Source organism: Bombus pyrosoma, linkage group LG12, assembly GCF_014825855.1.
Source record: "Bombus pyrosoma isolate SC7728 linkage group LG12, ASM1482585v1, whole genome shotgun sequence".
NCBI lineage: Eukaryota > Metazoa > Arthropoda > Insecta > Hymenoptera > Apidae > Bombus > Bombus pyrosoma.
The window spans coordinates 4,405,344-4,422,527 of record NC_057781.1 but is presented as its reverse complement, the minus strand read 5'-3'; the positions used below and the strand labels follow the sequence as shown (position 1 = coordinate 4,422,527).

The following is a 17,184-nucleotide window of genomic DNA, read 5'->3' as shown; positions in this document are numbered from 1 at the left end:
TAATCGACTGTTAATGAAATAATAATAAATGTTAACAGTAACGTGAATAATCCATCTATGATAACTGAAAAGAATTCTCAAGAACATGAGAAGATAGAGACAAGAAGTTAGGAATATTATTTTTATCTAAGCCTTTTTTCTTTTAACGGGAGAGTAAAGTTTAGGCCAGTTCGACTCGATGAAAAGGTTGACGTTCGCGTCATATTATGTGTTCAGGATGGAAACCACGTGTTACGAACACGGAAACGAACCCTTTGCACCGGCTATGGTGTTCTTCTATTCTTAACAGCGCGTTTATTTGTCCGCGGTTTTCACGGAAAACTGTGCGCGTACAGAGGAATAGGGGAGAAAATGAAAGTTTACCCCGTGCCCGGTTATTTTCAGAGCCTTCGTACCCCAGCAAGGCTATGAAACTTTCCATTCTCCCATAACTCCATCATCATTTCAATTCCGATGCGTCTTTAAATCCTTACTCATTATACAACTATGTGCTTTGAAAATAATTCTCCTCAGTTTTTCCTCTTATATTTATTTGTTTCGTACTATGATAACTTTGCTGTTAAATACAATTACACAATAAAAGACTATTAGCGAAACTATTTTGTTAATTTCGTTATTTTTCTTCAATTTAAAGGATATACCAAATTTATAAAAAATGCTTGCTTATTATAGGTCCAAATCTTTTTCTTTCTTTCTTCAGACTGTATAGTAGACACGAATAAAGTTTTACTATTTTTCTATACAGAAGGAAGGGGAAAATAATTTTTCTATTCAAAGGAAAATAGAGAAGGAGAAAATTGTATTATTCTTTATGTCTAATATGTAAAGACTTGAATAAATATGTCTTTAAGTCATCAAAATTCTTCATTCACAAATGAAATAAAACTTTTTCTATTTTTCTCGAAATTCCGCCATTCATAAAAAAAAACTTTTGTTTTATTTAGGAGGCTAATTTACTATTTACATTACTTTTACTTTATTTAAAAACTAACTAAATTACATTATTTAATAAATGTACCTTATACGTACCATCTTACCTACATCATACAATCCCATCTTTTGCCATTTATGAGCTTAGTTCGACTATTTTATGAAACCTGTCGAACAACAATCGATAATAGACAGGGTGTTATAATCAAAAGGGATGGAAAAGAAGAAAAAAAGAGGAAGAAGAAGAAAGATGAACGAAAGTGAACTCTTTCTAGTTATTTTGGGATGCAGGGATCATAAGCCCTGGTGCGTTTCCAGTCGGTTTCTGTCAGATATCGATATCAACCGGCACAAAAGCCCCGTTGTACAAGAAACGATCGTGGTTATGGAAAACGGACGACCCCATTAATTATACCATTGTACGCTCGATAAACTCACGAGCTGCTCTTTCTGCTGACCGCAGTGAAACGTTTAGATAAGCCATGAGCCTCAGTTTCGCGCGTTCACTGTTCCACGACATATTTCAAGGTTACCGACTCAAGTATCAATCACATACTTTGTAATTTACGAATTTTCAGAAAACGAAATTGATCAGCTTACCTTGTGAGTGGATCGCGAGATTAATAATAATTTTTACGTTCTTACCAAATCAAACACTGACGTGGAAAAGATTCAATGAAATTGAAAGATATTATCTCTATTCATATCATTAACGAGTCATACGAAATTAAGCGGAGTAAAGTATATTATTATTTTATCACGATGATCATCACTGATGATTCATCAAGATTTTCGCGTGACGGCGTTCGCCCGCGTTAATCAGACATCTCCGTGATGTCGTTTTCTCAAATAACGCGGAACAAACGCATTAGAAGGGTATTATTTCATTAACGTCGCGTGTCGCGAGCCGCATTAAGCGAAATTGAACGCGACTCTGCCGGGGGAGAAAACTAAAGCAAGGTGTGCCTTCCCGCTAATGGCTTGTACAAATTAACCTGATCGTTGATTAAGACCAGGTGTAAATAGCAGGAGTTATCGATTTATTTTACGCTATTATTTTACCATTTTTTTCTTTCTTTTTCTTGTACAATTACTCTACTCGAATTTAGTTTTTATAAATTAATAATTTGCTTTGTCGTTACGATATTAAAATGAATAGACGAACGTACGACGAAGTTTGAGGAATTAAAATAAATTCTTGCAGGATCTCGTTCAGCGACCGGACTGTCGAAGATCGATTCACATCCCGAAGATGATGTACTGTTTGTGTCGAGCAAGGACAGCGAAATTTCGAGCCTGTGGGTCAATTACCTCACTGCCTGTTTCGAGCAGATCAGCAGGCAACAAGGCCGGCCGCCTTTTAAGTAAGCAGATCTTCGTTTCATGAATTTATTGACAAACGATTCATACCATACAGAGTCTCTTCATTATGATTTTTCGTTCATACAATAAGAATTCACATTCGAATAAATGGATTTCTATTATATCGTATAACCATTCTATATAATTTCTAACATAATTTCATACTTCATAATTTCTAACGTATGTTCCCATCATCGTTGATAATTTTTTAATCACATCTCTTTAACTATTTCTCCATCAAATCGGAAATTACAGAGTTCGTCACGTGACAATCGAAGAATCGATGCAACCTGGCACCGAGGAGAGGATTCGATCGGCTCGCTTGCAGATCGTCGTCGTGTGTCCAATATTGTTGGAACGAGTGCAAACTCGGCCAGAACACGCGACGAATCTCTCCAGACAGCTAATCACCGACAAAGTACTCGCGATGATGTTGGGTGTCCACGATAGCCACATCAGCGACGTCCACAAGTCGATTCTGGTCTCATACAATCAGTGGAGAAAATTCTTCGTGAAAGACCAGGACGAAACATTCGTTGGTGAACTTCTGGGTGCTGCGGTTGGAATTCTTGGCACAATGCCGCCTCCTGCGTTGAGGAGCGACAAAACTGCCTTTTCGGTTCATCCGAAAAAAGTGAAGCTGGTAGGTAAATCACTGCAGACAATTTCGTTGAATTAAAGCAAACAGCTAAATGGCCACGAACGATTTCATTAACTTCAAATAAAATTTTATCAACTTAAAGAACAAAAATACTTCTATTGCTTGCATGATACTTTCAATCCTGCATCTTGTATACATGTAATCGCTACAGATATACATATATATTTAAACAAGCTTGATTATGCAAATTCCTAGGTTTAAGTGTGTTTCCAAGAAGAAGAAAGGAATATAAAATTAACATAAAAATAAAATAAACACTTTCAGGGTCACAACAGGATAATCGCGTTGTTAAACGACCCATTACGACCTGAGGACAACGTATCGGTGATCGTGGATCGCTGCGGCGAAGCGATTGACATTGCCCACGTTAAACGAAGAAATCCCTATGCGCTGCAATTCTCCATTCCCGACAGATGTTTGGAAGTATCGATGTTGGTTGGTGTTCGTATAGCGAAGAATGGTTGTCCGCTTGGTGTGAGGCAAGTAAAATGCGAGAGCAGGCTCAGGGAACTCGATCAAATCCTCAGGGCCCATGACAATCCCCTAGAATTTATGTGCCAGGTAAATGCGAATAATAGTTTGATAGATTGAATTCGAAATTCTTATGATTATCCAAATCGATTCAAATCTGATAAAAATTGAATTTCATTCGTAGACCTTTGGCTTTAATCCTGGTGATCGCGAAAAATTGGACAACTGGATGGTCCACGCGTTTCAGCGAAACGTTCCACCGCACTTCAATCTCCTGTCTACGCCCAGTGGGGTAGTGTCTACACAAAAAGTTCACTCAAGTGAGTATTTGTTGATTTGAAATAGTTTAATCATTGACAGATGTATCTGTTGAAAATATTAAATATTGTTTGTTTCGCTTGCTGGACTAATAGAAAGGCTGGTTGGTAAGAACTTATGAATCTTATTGTTAGGAGATATCCTACGATCCGGAATTTGAATTTAAACATTCAGATTTAGATTAAAATTTCATTTCATAGCTTTTAAGTTAAGTTCTGAATTTTTATACAGATATGATAGATTAAGAAGTAAAGTAAACTCTTAATTGATCTAGGCCCCGAAGAGAATCCGACGTTGTTACACTTTGCCGCACGCTTCGGCCTGGAGAGATTAGCTTGGCAACTGTTGGAGTGTCCAGGCGGTGATATAGCATGCGACCTGAGGAACGTGTCGGAACTGACCCCTGCGGATCTTGCAGAGCAGGCAGGACATACGAGATTGGCGCATCAGCTTCGTGGCTACATGGTACAAAAACATCGCCTTTAAAGCGACATCACAGTTAGTCCAATGGAACCGGTACTTTCGTGATATTTCTCTATACCTAATTGCAAATTGTCGCTTGGACGATCCACCTTCTAAACTCTATGTCTAGCTGTCCGTAAACTTCCAATTGAAAACGTGATCAGTTAAAATCAGTCAAAATTAATTAACATCAGTTGGATTTAGTCGGAATCGGTTAGAGTTAATTACGACTCGTTAAATAATTAATTAATTATATTCCATGAAAATCAGTTATGGTCAATTGGAATTAGTTTGGCGACTCTAACTAGTTTCGTCCGGATTCTAATTACAATTAGAAACTTTAATATTCATAGAATTTTGAGATATTGTTAATGAAGAATGATAGTAGGCTTGATTTATAGAATTTCTTACTGATCTTTTGGTATGTTTCGGTGAATTAACTGGTATCTTACTTTTGAATTGCATGTTTCGGGCTTCCCCTTGAATTCTCGCGCACGGTGCCGCAGCAAATGAACGAGTTCACCAACATGTACAGCTATTTGAAAGTAATCAGCGAGACCACTACAGACCAAGCGGGAAGTAAGTAGACCCTCTTTTATTAAAATCTGTATTTTATGTCTTTTGAAATTTGTACGCTCTTATATTTGAGAATTCTAAATGATTGTGAAATGGTACCAGGATGGCCCAATATTAAAATCGAAACGTTTTTCAGGTGCGGACCCATCGACAACTAACACATCAAGCGACACCAATAACGACAAGGAGGATTATTGTCGTCCACGACCCTTGAGCGAAGCCTATTCGGTGCCACCGGCCGCAAGACCAATAACGTCCTTGATCTTGCCAGGTCAATTATCAGTAACCCCTAGCCCGACCACCAGTAACCCCATTGAGGCAAATTATTCAATCGTACCAGCACCGACTCCCGTCATCGCCAGTCCATCAACACCGACGCCTGTGATGACCTCCTCGAATGGCTTTGAACTCCCTCTTCAAGGTTATATGAAAATGCATCCAGCTGGTAGGTAACTCTATAAAGAGATAAACGTAGGATATTTAAATTGGAATTATTAAATTTGTATATTTAAATTTCTCAAGTTGAATATTGAAATATTTGAGTATTTAAATTTTTAAATTTTGAAACCTTATAATGTACAAATAATTTTTGAAATATTTCAACCTGAAACATTTCCAAGCACTGTAAAAAAATTGATGTTTCCAATTTAATTCTTCAAGGACCAAAAACACCGACGTCAAACGCAGTGAGCCAGCAGCCATCTCGAACAGCGACGCCCACCCAGAGTCGTTCAGATTCTCATCCCATGCCTGCTCGAGAAGAAAATAGTCAATCCTCCTTCTCTTACGGTAGAACCACCTCCAATTCCAGCAGCACAAAGTCGAGGGAACCGTCTGGGCCTCAGGACGAGTTACTGGAAATCATAAACGACTTCAAAAACAACGTGTTTACGATAACCGAAGTGGAAAGATTGGTCGAGAACTGGAGGAATCGCAACGATGTACAACAGAGCTTCAAAGACAAACAGAGGCAACTCACTGCGATGAGGGAAGAGTATGAAAGAATACAGAAAAGAATGAAAGAGGAAATGAAAGCTCCTACACCTTTTGACAGAATCAGAAAGTTCTTCTCCAAAGGAAAGAAAGGTTCGTTAGAGTAAAATACATATATTATAGATAATCCTCTGTTTCATAAGGTTCTAATTTATTCTTACTTTTAAATTGTAGATACGAAGGACTCTACGACCGGAAGTGACGATTCTTCTTCGACCAGTAAAGTGGAGAATGTTAATGGTGCTCTAACCGACCGTAGGCCAGTTAGCAGTCTAAGTCTCCGCAGTGTTTCAAGTACGTATTTCGATAGTAGAGTTTGTTCTTTGGAGAGAAAATATTCTAATTGATTTCTATTTTCTTAGGTTCGTCTTCGTCTGGTAGAATGAGCACTGCCAGCGGATGCAGTGGGACCAGTTTAGGTGACAGTGGAACTCATTCTGATACTGAGGATCGACGAGTTAGTATTTAGAAAAATATATTGAAAAAATAATCGATATCTCAATAAAGAACTTTGAAAACCTTCCTACAGCTACAAATATTTTTATTTCGTTGATTGAGATTTCTGAACTTGAAATTTCTGAATGAAAAATTGTTTCAGTTACAAAATGCCAGAGAGGATAAAGCGGGCGTAATGTCGTACGAAATACCACCAGCTCCAAAGCCGTTCGCAGGAAGGTATTCCCCGGCGCTTAGGTATTCCCCATCTCCTCGTTCCTCGACTGGAAACGATTTAGACTTGAGACCATCACAGCCACAATTACGAGGCGAGGATACCGAATACTACATCGCTTTTCCACCATCGGGATTACCCATTCACTGTTAGTAATCAAATAGTAAAATTTTAAAAGCCTATAATAAAACAGTCCGAATATAAAATAAATAATTTCGATTAATACATACTACAATACTTAAAGATATACGCTAGAAGCAGTTTCGATTTTAGATAATTCCAAAACGATCAATTGTATTCTGATTAATCATAGATTTGTAATTTAAATTTTATTCCGAATAAAAGATTCCAAATAACACTTTTCAATAATGATCAACAGCTTTCAAGACAGAGGCTCCTCTGAAGGAACCAAAAACTCCAAGCTCCCCGTGTGATCACCCTAAGTACCTGGACTTGATTCAAAATTCATCGCCAGTCACTAATGACGCTTCAGAACCAGAGTCCTCCAGACATTCTGGCAACAGTTACGCAAACATTGATCCATCTACGTTGAACCCAGCACCAGTACCGCCTGCTGGCATGTGCATTCCAACAAATTACGTGAACGTGACTCCAGCGTGCGTCAGCTCGTCTCAGGAAACTACACAAGGTCAGCAAACCGAGCAGAGACACTTACTCGACTTAAATCATGTATCTGAAACCTCGAAGAATTCAACCAAGGCCGAGACTCCCAGTCAGACGCGAGAAAATAAGGTCACTGATGACGTACAAGGTCAAGACAATGTTTTGACTGAAGTTCAAAGTAAAAATAACGAGGAATATGTGGAAACGAATCTGGCGAATAGTTCAGAAGGTGTGGACGTACCGGATACTGGTAAACTGCCGGAATATATGAACGTCGACGTTCCTCAGGATCAGAATGCTGGTGCCACGAAGAAAATGCCTGCTCCTCCTGTTCCACCAAGAGGTAAAGTTACCTTTATCTCTTTTTATTTAAGTTATTCTGTTATTATATTATGAATACAATTGGTACTTATTAGGTTGGATAACTCATGCTTATACATGCTTCCCTATTTCCTTTGCATGTATTTCTGTACATTTTTTTCTGGTATCAAATGCTTTCTGTTTCAAGCATTTTCAAATTTACTACTTACATAGTTTTAGTTTAATTTAGTTTAATTTAGTAGCAGTTTAATGACGTAACTTCCATTAGATAAATGAAAATCATATCTCGTCATAACAAACTATTTTAAGATAAAGGAATATACGTGACTAAATATAGTCACAGTATTTCCTAGTATTTACTCAGTCCCTCTTCCACGAAATATTTACAAATTCTCTACTTGTAAATTTCGACGAGCCGTGTCATAAATATATCAAATATTTCAATCATTCTAGCTCAAGGTTTATTCATCCATCATATACTCAGAAATAGTTGATAAGGAACTATTTAAGGAGCATAAATTACATCTATAACCAAATGACCAAATGAAATTTTAATTTCATTGAAATCCGCTCCACGAATTCCTTACCAGTTTAGTCACTGGCCATTCCCTTTTACTTAGCGGGGAATCACGAAGGTTGTCGATTACTTAAGACGCTTTAGTGAACTTTCATCATCATTTGCTACTTTTAACGCTATATATGTGTGTGCAAATCATTTCGCTCCTACAATCGATTCATCAAAATTTTATTTCTATTTTCTGTTACAGTTACCACGAAGAAGTAAAATAAGAACGATTACCACGAATAGAAGTACTTGAAAAGAAGTCGTTCCTCCGACTGGAGACTTTAATGGGCGGATCGTTCAAAAATAGTGCTCTCGGTGATCGTTTTTCATTGGAGAAATACTCGAGTATGATTTCAAGTACTCGACATCAGTGTTCTTCGTAATCCTTAGTATTAATAGCGTATTTAACTGTAAATTGTTCGGTTCAAGATAGTCGCTATGGCTCATGTCTTCTATGTACATTACCTTCGTTCTTTTATCTTTCTTTCTCTTTATTCTAATACTCAGTGAGGCGCAACTTAATCTGTAGTTTTTGTTTATGGTATTGTACTGCAATTAAGTGCGTTTATTGGTCGTTATTAGTCTAAAACTGCCTCGAATGCGTTACGAGAATAAAACCAATGTATAATTAATTATTAACTTGTTACTGTTATCGATAAGCGAAATATACTATTGTTCATAGTATCGAAGATATTTTTAAAGTGTCTTAAGTATATTATAAAATATTTTAATCGTTTCGATATTTCCATAAATTTTATTAGATTAGGAACGAATTTGGAGATCTCAAATCATTAAGATCAATAAATTTGAGATCTTCAAAGATTTTAAGTTTAAGTTTCGGAACCCGAATCGTTGACAATTATTTTATTACGTTTTTTTTAGGAAATTTATAATCTTATTGATCAACAAGCATTCGAGGCTTTCTGATTACGCCACTAAGTTGTATATTATGTTAATTAACCGATGCTCGGATCTCGGTCCAAGAACGAATACAATGCTAGCGAGCGCCAAATCAAATTTTCATCTTTTGGCGGGAAGCCAAAATCGCAATCTGTACATACTGTCCTCTGCTCTATATTCTATTATTATTGTAACCAGTTTTCTATATCGTCAGTCCTTAGGATTAAGTTAGAACAATTTATACGACAATTGTTTAAAAAAAAATGTCGATGACGCCAAAGACTGCGTTAAGAATACATGGCGTCGCGTAATCATTATGTTATTAATCATACAATTCATGCACCATACGTTGTAATCATTCTCTAGCGTAAACAATACTTTGTACAGGTGTCGAAATTCCTTTTGTCTTACGTCTTTATAAGAATGACGACGAAATGCGTTTCAAGTACCAAGGATGCATTTATCGTTTTGATTGTAATATCATAGTGTAGAATATTTCACAAAACCATTCTTTTTATGTCTACCAGTAGAAATACTACTATGTCTTTTTTATATTTATGTTTATACCAATAAAACTAAAGATAATAGAAATTGCAAGATTATTTCAATCGGATCTTCGTGTTACTTCAATGATAATCAATTGATTATGAATTGATCATGAATGAATTACGTAGCATACCATAAACATAGTGAAATATGGAGTATTGATAATATCGACTATAATTTATGCATTGTCAGAAAGTCATAATTTTTATCAGGTGCATCTGCTGTGAGGAACGTTTCTAGGAAGCCGCGTTATTCTCGGAAATTACACGTTAAACATGCATTATGTAATTTACCGTGTCCGTGCATGTAAATTTCAATAGTAAAACCATAGGTAAACAAATAGGTAAAAACCATATTTGTTAACACAAAGTTTACAAAGTTTCGCTTCTCTTACGCATCATCAAACTTCTTAGATAATATTCTATAAATGTTATTAAACCTAATAACAAAATATCGATTAAATTGTTAATATGAATAAAAATTGACAAATATTCATATTAAGAATTATTTTTTAAAAAATGCCAAAGCCTAACACACTGTTACAAAATATGTAGATACTTTAGATGCTGCAAGCAAAATATCGTTAAAGTATAAATGATGTCACGCTCATATACATGCAGACAAATGTGTTTTTTTGAATAAAACATGCGATTAAGTATTCATCGACAGTATCAAACGATCTGTCGTGGTATCAACATCACGGCCAGGAATAAACAAGCGTTCTAAAATTCTCGAAAAGTACCTATTCAATTATTGACGACGAGTCGAACAACGTGACCTTTCCTTCACGAAGAACGATTATCTTTGGACATAAATGTATTTTTACTCTTTGATTTAAAAAAGGAACGAAAAATACATGAAATAAATACAACGCAGATTTTTTATATTTACTTAAAGAGATATCTATGAATAGAAAGTTGTAATTCAATTATCTTTTGCTGCAATTTCTGCTCAATCAATCTGACTTCTTATCTTTTTCAATATTTACAGTAAATCTAAATTCTACAAATTCTATTAAAATACATCAGAATACACGAAATCGGCAATCATCTAATGCTACTAATAGAAATTAATGTTTATTCAAATATCCCACCAAAGAAATTGATATGCATTTATGTAGATATTCTTCGAAATCTAATTAACAAATTAAAAAATTTTCATCGCAATATTTATATATATATTATACTACTGTATTGACGTTAATTTCTTGTAATGATAGCTTTCAAACCAAAGCAAACCAAAAAATTTGGTTCGTCTCTCGTGCGAATGAAATAAAGAAGAAAGATAAGGAAGATTCTATAAATTTATATTACTAATATCTATAAATCTCTGATCCATAAATTTAAATTTCTAATTATTATTAAAATAAAAATAAAGAAAAAACTATGCTTCCCCCAGATCAACAATCAGGAAATGATCTAGACTACAACTCATTTCGTTAACCCTGGGGCTCGCAAAAACCACTATCTTCCTTCCGCTCGATTTAGATTTCTCGTTAATTTGCCAGACTAATTACCGTTGCGGTTCGACATCCGAGGTAGGTCCAACGATCCCCGATTTCCGTTAAGTAGTTGCAACGTGCTCGTTACGTTTATCATTGAGTGGGGATCGATCTTATATAGGAGACAAATTAGTCTCTCTTCAGCAAAAGTCTCGATCACCTGCTTCTTCGTTTGTCGATCCACGATTGAGAGTCAACGGTGCCATAATCGATCACATTTCAGTTTTGAAAGCATTAACACAAAGTAATTCAGTATATCTGTGCGATTTTTTAAACAATTTATAAAATACGATAATCATTATTAACAAAAAATAATAGTGTTTACCGAATATATGAAATAGTGGAATTCCTGTTAGAAAAAATGAACATTTAAAATAGATATTCTTTAAACGAAAATTTCACGAACAAAGTTTTTATCGAAATAATCGAAGTTCTTACAAACATATACGTTTTTCGTTTTTAGTTTCGAGTAAGCTAAGTGAGTAAACTAATTGAAAAATGAAATTGCTTACGATGGTCTTGGTGTCTACGTTGTCTTTGGCCACAACGCTTGCTCAATCCAGGTTTGTTTCTACCTTGTTTAATTAATTAATTGATTGTTTATGATGAACAGATTACGGATTTTTATGTATTTATGGAAATTTAAAGACGGGAAAATATATAAGAGTAGACATAAAATATTCAAAGTATAGTAACTCTTTATAATATCTAATGAGTTTGTGGTGAATCAAATCTCTCATTAAATCCTACTGTTTTAGTTATGTTCTTAAAAAAAAACATGAATTTAAATAAATACTCTCAGTCTGCTAATGAATCTTCCTCACGCAATTGAAATAATGTCTTCAGGTACGAACCTTTTGCTGAGAAACCAGGTTCCTGTCCACCACCTTTGCCAGTGCAGATTTGTAGTCAATCTTGTTTCTTTGACTCACACTGCTTAGGAATTGGCAAATGTTGTCCAACCAATTGTGGAGGCTTTGTTTGCACAAAACCTGTTACCATGAGGCAAACAGTTTCTACTGGTAAAGTGACACTGTAAAGCAATTAATAACGAAGTTAATAACTAAATTTTATGTTAATTAATTGGCAGAAACGGTATAAAGTTATTCAAATTCTTAATAATTGAAAACCTTTTAAAAATGCCTAACTTTGATTTCAATTATAAAATTTGATTTAATCTGTATATTTAGAGAAACCAGGTTCGTGTCCAGCGAAACCAAAAGGAAGATGGGTGTGCTCGCCAACCTGCAGTGTTGACAATGATTGTAGAGGAACAATGAAATGTTGCAAAAATCGGTGTGGAGCATTAGCATGTCAAAAACCAGATGTTGAGGTGGCTGAATTTGCAGACGAATCGGAAGACTTTTATAATAATCCCAGGAATCCTTACATCAATTCCAGAGATCCAAATAATTATCTACGTTATTACTTCAATAATTAGTTAAAATAATTGCAGATTGCCATAAAACATTAACAGGAAAATATGATTCTCTTTTTATTTAATTTTTTGTAACTAAATATATCCTTGTGCCATATCTTGTAATTGTTACAAAATTTGTGATAATTGTGAATTAAAAATCTCGCTCTTAACTAGATGTACTAATTAATATATATCAGATTTTATGGTACTCTTTTTATACCCCTTTGTAAACCATTTAATTTTTTAATTTCTAGATTTATAAATTGATCGATATCTTAAATAATAGATAACAATGCTTGTTATACATATATGCGCGTTTGTAATTGAAATAAGATGTTCTATGTTGAACCTTCTAATTTCTTAAATGACTTCTCAGAAACAAATTCATGGGTAAACGGCTTTATGTAAATGACGCATCGCCTTATTAGCCTATTGACCTGAATTTGCATAGATCCTCGAAGAATACATTCACGAAATCCAAGTAGAGAAGGTCATTAGTAAGACAGACTAAATGGAGGATCGTTTCTAGTTTCTTAAAATCCTAGGAAATAATCGTTAATATAAGACCGTATCAAACTATTTTATTGTTAGAAAATAAATAAAAAGAAGTAAAAGACAAAAAATAAACTGCTAGTTTATTTAGGGGCCATTTCAGAAAAATTCAGAAAATTCTACTTACTGTATAAAAATTTCTCTTATACATATTATAAAAAGTACAAAAATTTTTTCAATATTAATTTAAAACAAAAAAAAAACTTCAAATGCTTTATTCAAAAAATCGAATTATTTTGAATATATTATTTTTATCACAAATTGTGAAATTTTCCAGTATTGATTTAAAAATAAAAAAATATTCAAATAGATACAATGTAAACGCGTTTATTGTTGTCGCTTAATACGTCTAAAATGGCTCGTAATAAAATACATAAAAATACGTAATTTGTATCAATGAAAGAATGATCTACGAACCTGAGGTCTGTATTAGTTTCACGTAAATTCACGTATTCAATTGAAATATTCAACTACATTATTCGTCGAACAGTTGAGTCACAAACGTAAAAACATGTCAATAATAGTCATAAATGCGTTCATAAACTGCAATGATGTCGGGAAATATCAAGAAGTTGAATCAGCTGGTTCCCTACGTGCCACCGTTTTACGACATGTTCCTTTCGCTGACCGCAGAGTAGAGGTGGAAACGAATGAAATAATGACATAAAGATTGTTATGTAGACAGATAAGGAAAGAAAATGACAGAGAAAGATTTAAGAGTCTGAGCTCTTATCACGCACCAATTAGACGTTGTTCATCTTGCAGTTGAACAGATCTGGTGATTTTAAAATTGTGGAAGAGGATCTTCGACAAAGAACAATGCATAGTATGTGTATTTATGAAAATTGAAACTTTTATAGAAGGTGTTTCAAGATAACAAAAAGTTAATGTGAATTAAAGAGACAATTTCATCGAAGAGATAACTTTGTCGTTTCTGAAAATGAGAAAGGCTATCTAAAAAGATAAATTTTTCTATTTTTTGTTTATATTGAGACATCTTGTGCAGTAATACATTATTTTATTCTTCGAACTATTAGATAATCAAGTGTATATCATTATAGAGAAAGGAATAATTATGGTACTGGCTGTGTGCTTATTAATTGCTATGGCAGACGCTCAGCTGTCTCGTAAGTTAATTAATCACCTGTATGTAGATATATTATTTACTGACATTTCGTATAAAGCTAATAGAACTTTTCTTGTTATTGAATTATGAATTTATTTCAAACGAATGCGATAGTGTCGTAAATATAATTCTATTATCTATAATTAGTATCGACATATTGACACTTTAATTGAGTATTAATTAATAATTTGTCATATTTTATATCTCTCACGTATATCTTGATTATGCTTATTGCCAATAAATGTTTTACTTTGAGAAATATATACAGATACGTTCAGATATAATCGTCGATATAGGAAAATATAGAAAAATCGATGTGACTTTTTATAAAAGATGATTTCCTACAAATTCTGTAAGATATTTTGGTTCATCCTATATCTCATCTATGATTACATATTCTGTCTTTTGTCAATCATAATATTTAAAATAATACTACATAATTACTATATTACCACGCGAGTATTTCAATATAGCTTACCTAACAAGTATTTATTGATCTGTTTGACAATCTTGATGTCGTATAATTCGTTTAATATTAGAATTAATTCTATTTTCAAAAATGGCGCATTAAAATTATCTTTCCGCAAGAGGAAAATTCATCATTTATAATTTAATCATTTTTTAGATAAAGAAGGACATTGTCCATTAAGAAACAGTGTTTCAAAATGCACTCCTAAATGTGTTTCGGATTTTCAATGCTCTTTTAATGAGAAATGCTGTCCAAATAAATGCGGAAGTGAGTCATGTGTTTCAGCGAGTCCCGTTAATACCGGCAATGGATATAAAGGATCATCGAATGGTAAAAGAGTTTACATAATTTTCTAAAATTTCTATCTTCTAAGATACATAATAAAATTTATTTTTCAGACGATGTTTATTGTGGCGGAGTAAAATGCGGTCCGTACCAAAAGTGTAAATTCGATCGTAGAACGAAACGCGAAAAATGCGTTCGTACATAAACGATTCTTTGAAATATAACAATATTTTTTTATAAAATAAGTAAACATTTATGTTTTAATTACTTTACTTTGTATATATATATTTTACTCCTCTCATGAATATAATTTAAGATTTTGTAAAGAAATAATGAAAGATTATACATAAGTTGTTAATAAATATAATTCCTAAAGGTTTACAAAAATTAAAATTTTAATCGCAAGATGGTCGAATTACGATTAATTCTAATAACAACTAGCAACCTGTTGAAAGTTTTAAAACGAGTCGACAGTCGACGCATAGATTTTAATCGATATTTCTCGATAACCTCTTTATTGTTTTACGAGAAGCTGTGTGCCGGATGGAGAATATACTTATTATTAGCAGTTATTAGTGTTTATAAAGTATGTACAAAGTGACACGTCAGTAAAATCACTTAATTCTAAATATTTTTCAGCAAAATGGCATTTGATCAGTCTTGATTCTTTGTAATAAAAGCATATACAATTTTATATCATTGTAAAAGAGGTTAGATCTATGCCGATATTACGATGGCAGTAGAATTTTTAGTAAATCGTTTAAAAGCCCTCATCGTATTACTTCTGGGAGTATTTAGGCGTGCGATGTGCTGTCTTCGACGTCGAAGAAGGTCGTCTTGTGATTCTATACCTCTCTCCACGATCGGCGTAGTACCAAACACCGTAAACAACGCAACACAATCAGTGAGTTTCGAACATTGTCATTCACCTTTTTTTAAGTTCATCTCTTTTGCAACGATTCAAAAATTATGGAAATCCTGTTGTACCATTGACTCCGATAATAGTAATCACTGAAGATGCTTGCTCAAGGAATTAGAGCACTGGGATCAATGGGAAGAAAATCCTGTCGTGGTCGTACCAGATAAGCCAGTTAACACGGTACAAGCAAAAATCGAACAATACAGACAACAAGTTTCTAAACTGCCAGAATCTACAGAGGAGCAGCAACCAAATTTTTTCGAGGTAATTATTTCTATTGCTTTAACAACTGGGAAATATCTATATCTAACTTCTTATATCTATCATAGAACATGACACCAAAGATTACAGCACAGACAAAGATTTTAGTAAAAGATAAGGCTTCGGAAAATACATCCTGGAATGCATCAAAATTTGCCATGGCGAATGATCTCATGCCATCTGTATGTTTATATTTCTTACATGACTATTTTTAATGAGAAGGAACTATATAATTTCTGAAATTGTATTTACATAGAACGAGCTAGGAGAATGGGAAGACAATGCTGTTGGCTGGGAAGAAGAAACAACAAAGGAATTTGGAGACCCCACAAAAACATTAAGAGAACAGAAGCGAAGAGAAAGGGAGCAACGGCTGTTCGAGCAGCAGCAGAAGAGAATTGAACGCAATTCAAGACCTCAACCATTAGGTGCAAAACTAAATTCTTGATGAGAAAGGATATAGAAACAAAGATTTACGTCAGAAATGATAATTTTTCATTCGATGATGTTCATGCACAAATGTGATCTTTTTACAACTGCATGGAACGTCAATTAAAATTAAGAAAAATCAAAAGTCATTGCTTGTGCTATGTTTTTTGTAAAATTTACCGAATCATACTCTGTATAGGAAAACATCGCGATAATTTTGTTTGAAACGTCCAAATTTATATTTTAATGCGTTTATTAGTTAATTGATACATCGCATTTTACGCATTTAATTCCTTGTTGGAAATTACTTGAAAATCACTGAATGGTATTTAATGACACGTGAAATATCGAACTTTTTAATAGAAAACAAAAGAACTGACTTATTTCCATAACATATTTACGTTACAGAAACTACGAATGTTGCATTGGTGAACGATAATTATTGTTACTTTTGTTATTTAAATTGTTTTATTGTTAAAATGTTTATAACGTCTAGGGACATTCCATGTAAATAATCTTGTAATACCACGTAGAAACTGATTTTTTATAATGAAATCGGACTATTTTTTAGGGGGTGAAAAGATAGAATAACTAATCTCTTTGCAAGTATGAATTCCTCTATTTGATTATTTTCTTAATCATACCGATATAAAACCGAGAGCATATTCATTGAATTTGTAGCGGTATGAAATAAATCATATTACTACACATACTGTTATTAAAAGACTTTATGAAAACCTCCAACAAATGCAAACAAACATTTTGTGATATATTGTAAGTAAGTATTGATACTTGCGTTGCTTTTAAAATGCCTTTTGTATGG

General features: G+C 33.9%; 4 protein-coding genes across 9 annotated transcripts in view; all 4 read left to right on the top strand.

The window, feature by feature from the left end:
- The window catches only part of LOC122573507, a 45,358-nt gene extending 35,914 nt beyond the window's left edge, over window positions 1–9,444 (top strand). For all 4 annotated transcript variants that reach the window (XM_043739942.1, XM_043739944.1, XM_043739943.1 and 1 more), the window contains exons 7-19: window positions 2,135–2,294; window positions 2,548–2,935; window positions 3,218–3,514; window positions 3,609–3,744; window positions 4,017–4,207; window positions 4,711–4,783; window positions 4,917–5,225; window positions 5,441–5,866; window positions 5,948–6,067; window positions 6,136–6,230; window positions 6,372–6,591; window positions 6,823–7,410; window positions 8,156–9,444. In XM_043739942.1, coding sequence (XP_043595877.1) covers window positions 2,135–2,294; window positions 2,548–2,935; window positions 3,218–3,514; window positions 3,609–3,744; window positions 4,017–4,207; window positions 4,711–4,783; window positions 4,917–5,225; window positions 5,441–5,866; window positions 5,948–6,067; window positions 6,136–6,230; window positions 6,372–6,591; window positions 6,823–7,410; window positions 8,156–8,172 — 3,020 coding nt within the window. In that variant the 3' untranslated portion in view covers window positions 8,173–9,444. The remainder of the gene's footprint in view (window positions 1–2,134; window positions 2,295–2,547; window positions 2,936–3,217; window positions 3,515–3,608; window positions 3,745–4,016; window positions 4,208–4,710; window positions 4,784–4,916; window positions 5,226–5,440; window positions 5,867–5,947; window positions 6,068–6,135; window positions 6,231–6,371; window positions 6,592–6,822; window positions 7,411–8,155) is intronic.
- Window positions 9,445–10,196: 752 nt separating this feature from the next.
- LOC122573516 (waprin-Phi1-like) lies at window positions 10,197–12,490 on the top strand. Of its 2 annotated transcripts, none has more exons than XM_043739962.1 (4): window positions 10,197–10,215; window positions 11,364–11,463; window positions 11,747–11,922; window positions 12,091–12,490. In XM_043739962.1, exons 2-4 carry the CDS (start codon window positions 11,399–11,401, stop codon window positions 12,339–12,341), a joined length of 492 nt encoding a protein of 163 aa, XP_043595897.1. In that variant the 5' UTR covers window positions 10,197–10,215; window positions 11,364–11,398; the 3' UTR covers window positions 12,342–12,490. The 2 variants fall into 2 exon arrangements, with proteins under 2 accessions (XP_043595897.1, XP_043595896.1); XM_043739961.1 differs by lacking the exon at window positions 10,197–10,215 and adding an exon at window positions 10,986–11,144.
- A 658-nt stretch (window positions 12,491–13,148) lies between these two features.
- LOC122573517 (waprin-Thr1) lies at window positions 13,149–15,002 on the top strand. 2 transcript variants are annotated; one of them, XM_043739963.1, is made up of 4 exons: window positions 13,149–13,698; window positions 13,910–13,999; window positions 14,624–14,797; window positions 14,866–15,002. In XM_043739963.1, the coding sequence occupies exons 1-4, from the start codon at window positions 13,692–13,694 to the stop codon at window positions 14,955–14,957; spliced, it is 363 nt and encodes a 120-aa protein (XP_043595898.1). In that variant the 5' UTR covers window positions 13,149–13,691; the 3' UTR covers window positions 14,958–15,002. The 2 variants fall into 2 exon arrangements, with proteins under 2 accessions (XP_043595898.1, XP_043595899.1); XM_043739964.1 differs by having other exon boundaries at window positions 13,179–13,698; window positions 13,934–13,999.
- A 29-nt stretch (window positions 15,003–15,031) lies between these two features.
- LOC122573512 (receptor-binding cancer antigen expressed on SiSo cells-like) lies at window positions 15,032–17,071 on the top strand. The gene is made up of 5 exons (XM_043739954.1): window positions 15,032–15,338; window positions 15,392–15,656; window positions 15,783–15,935; window positions 16,001–16,114; window positions 16,189–17,071. The coding sequence occupies exons 2-5, from the start codon at window positions 15,486–15,488 to the stop codon at window positions 16,378–16,380; spliced, it is 630 nt and encodes a 209-aa protein (XP_043595889.1). The 5' UTR covers window positions 15,032–15,338; window positions 15,392–15,485; the 3' UTR covers window positions 16,381–17,071.
- Window positions 17,072–17,184: the final 113 nt, after the last annotated feature.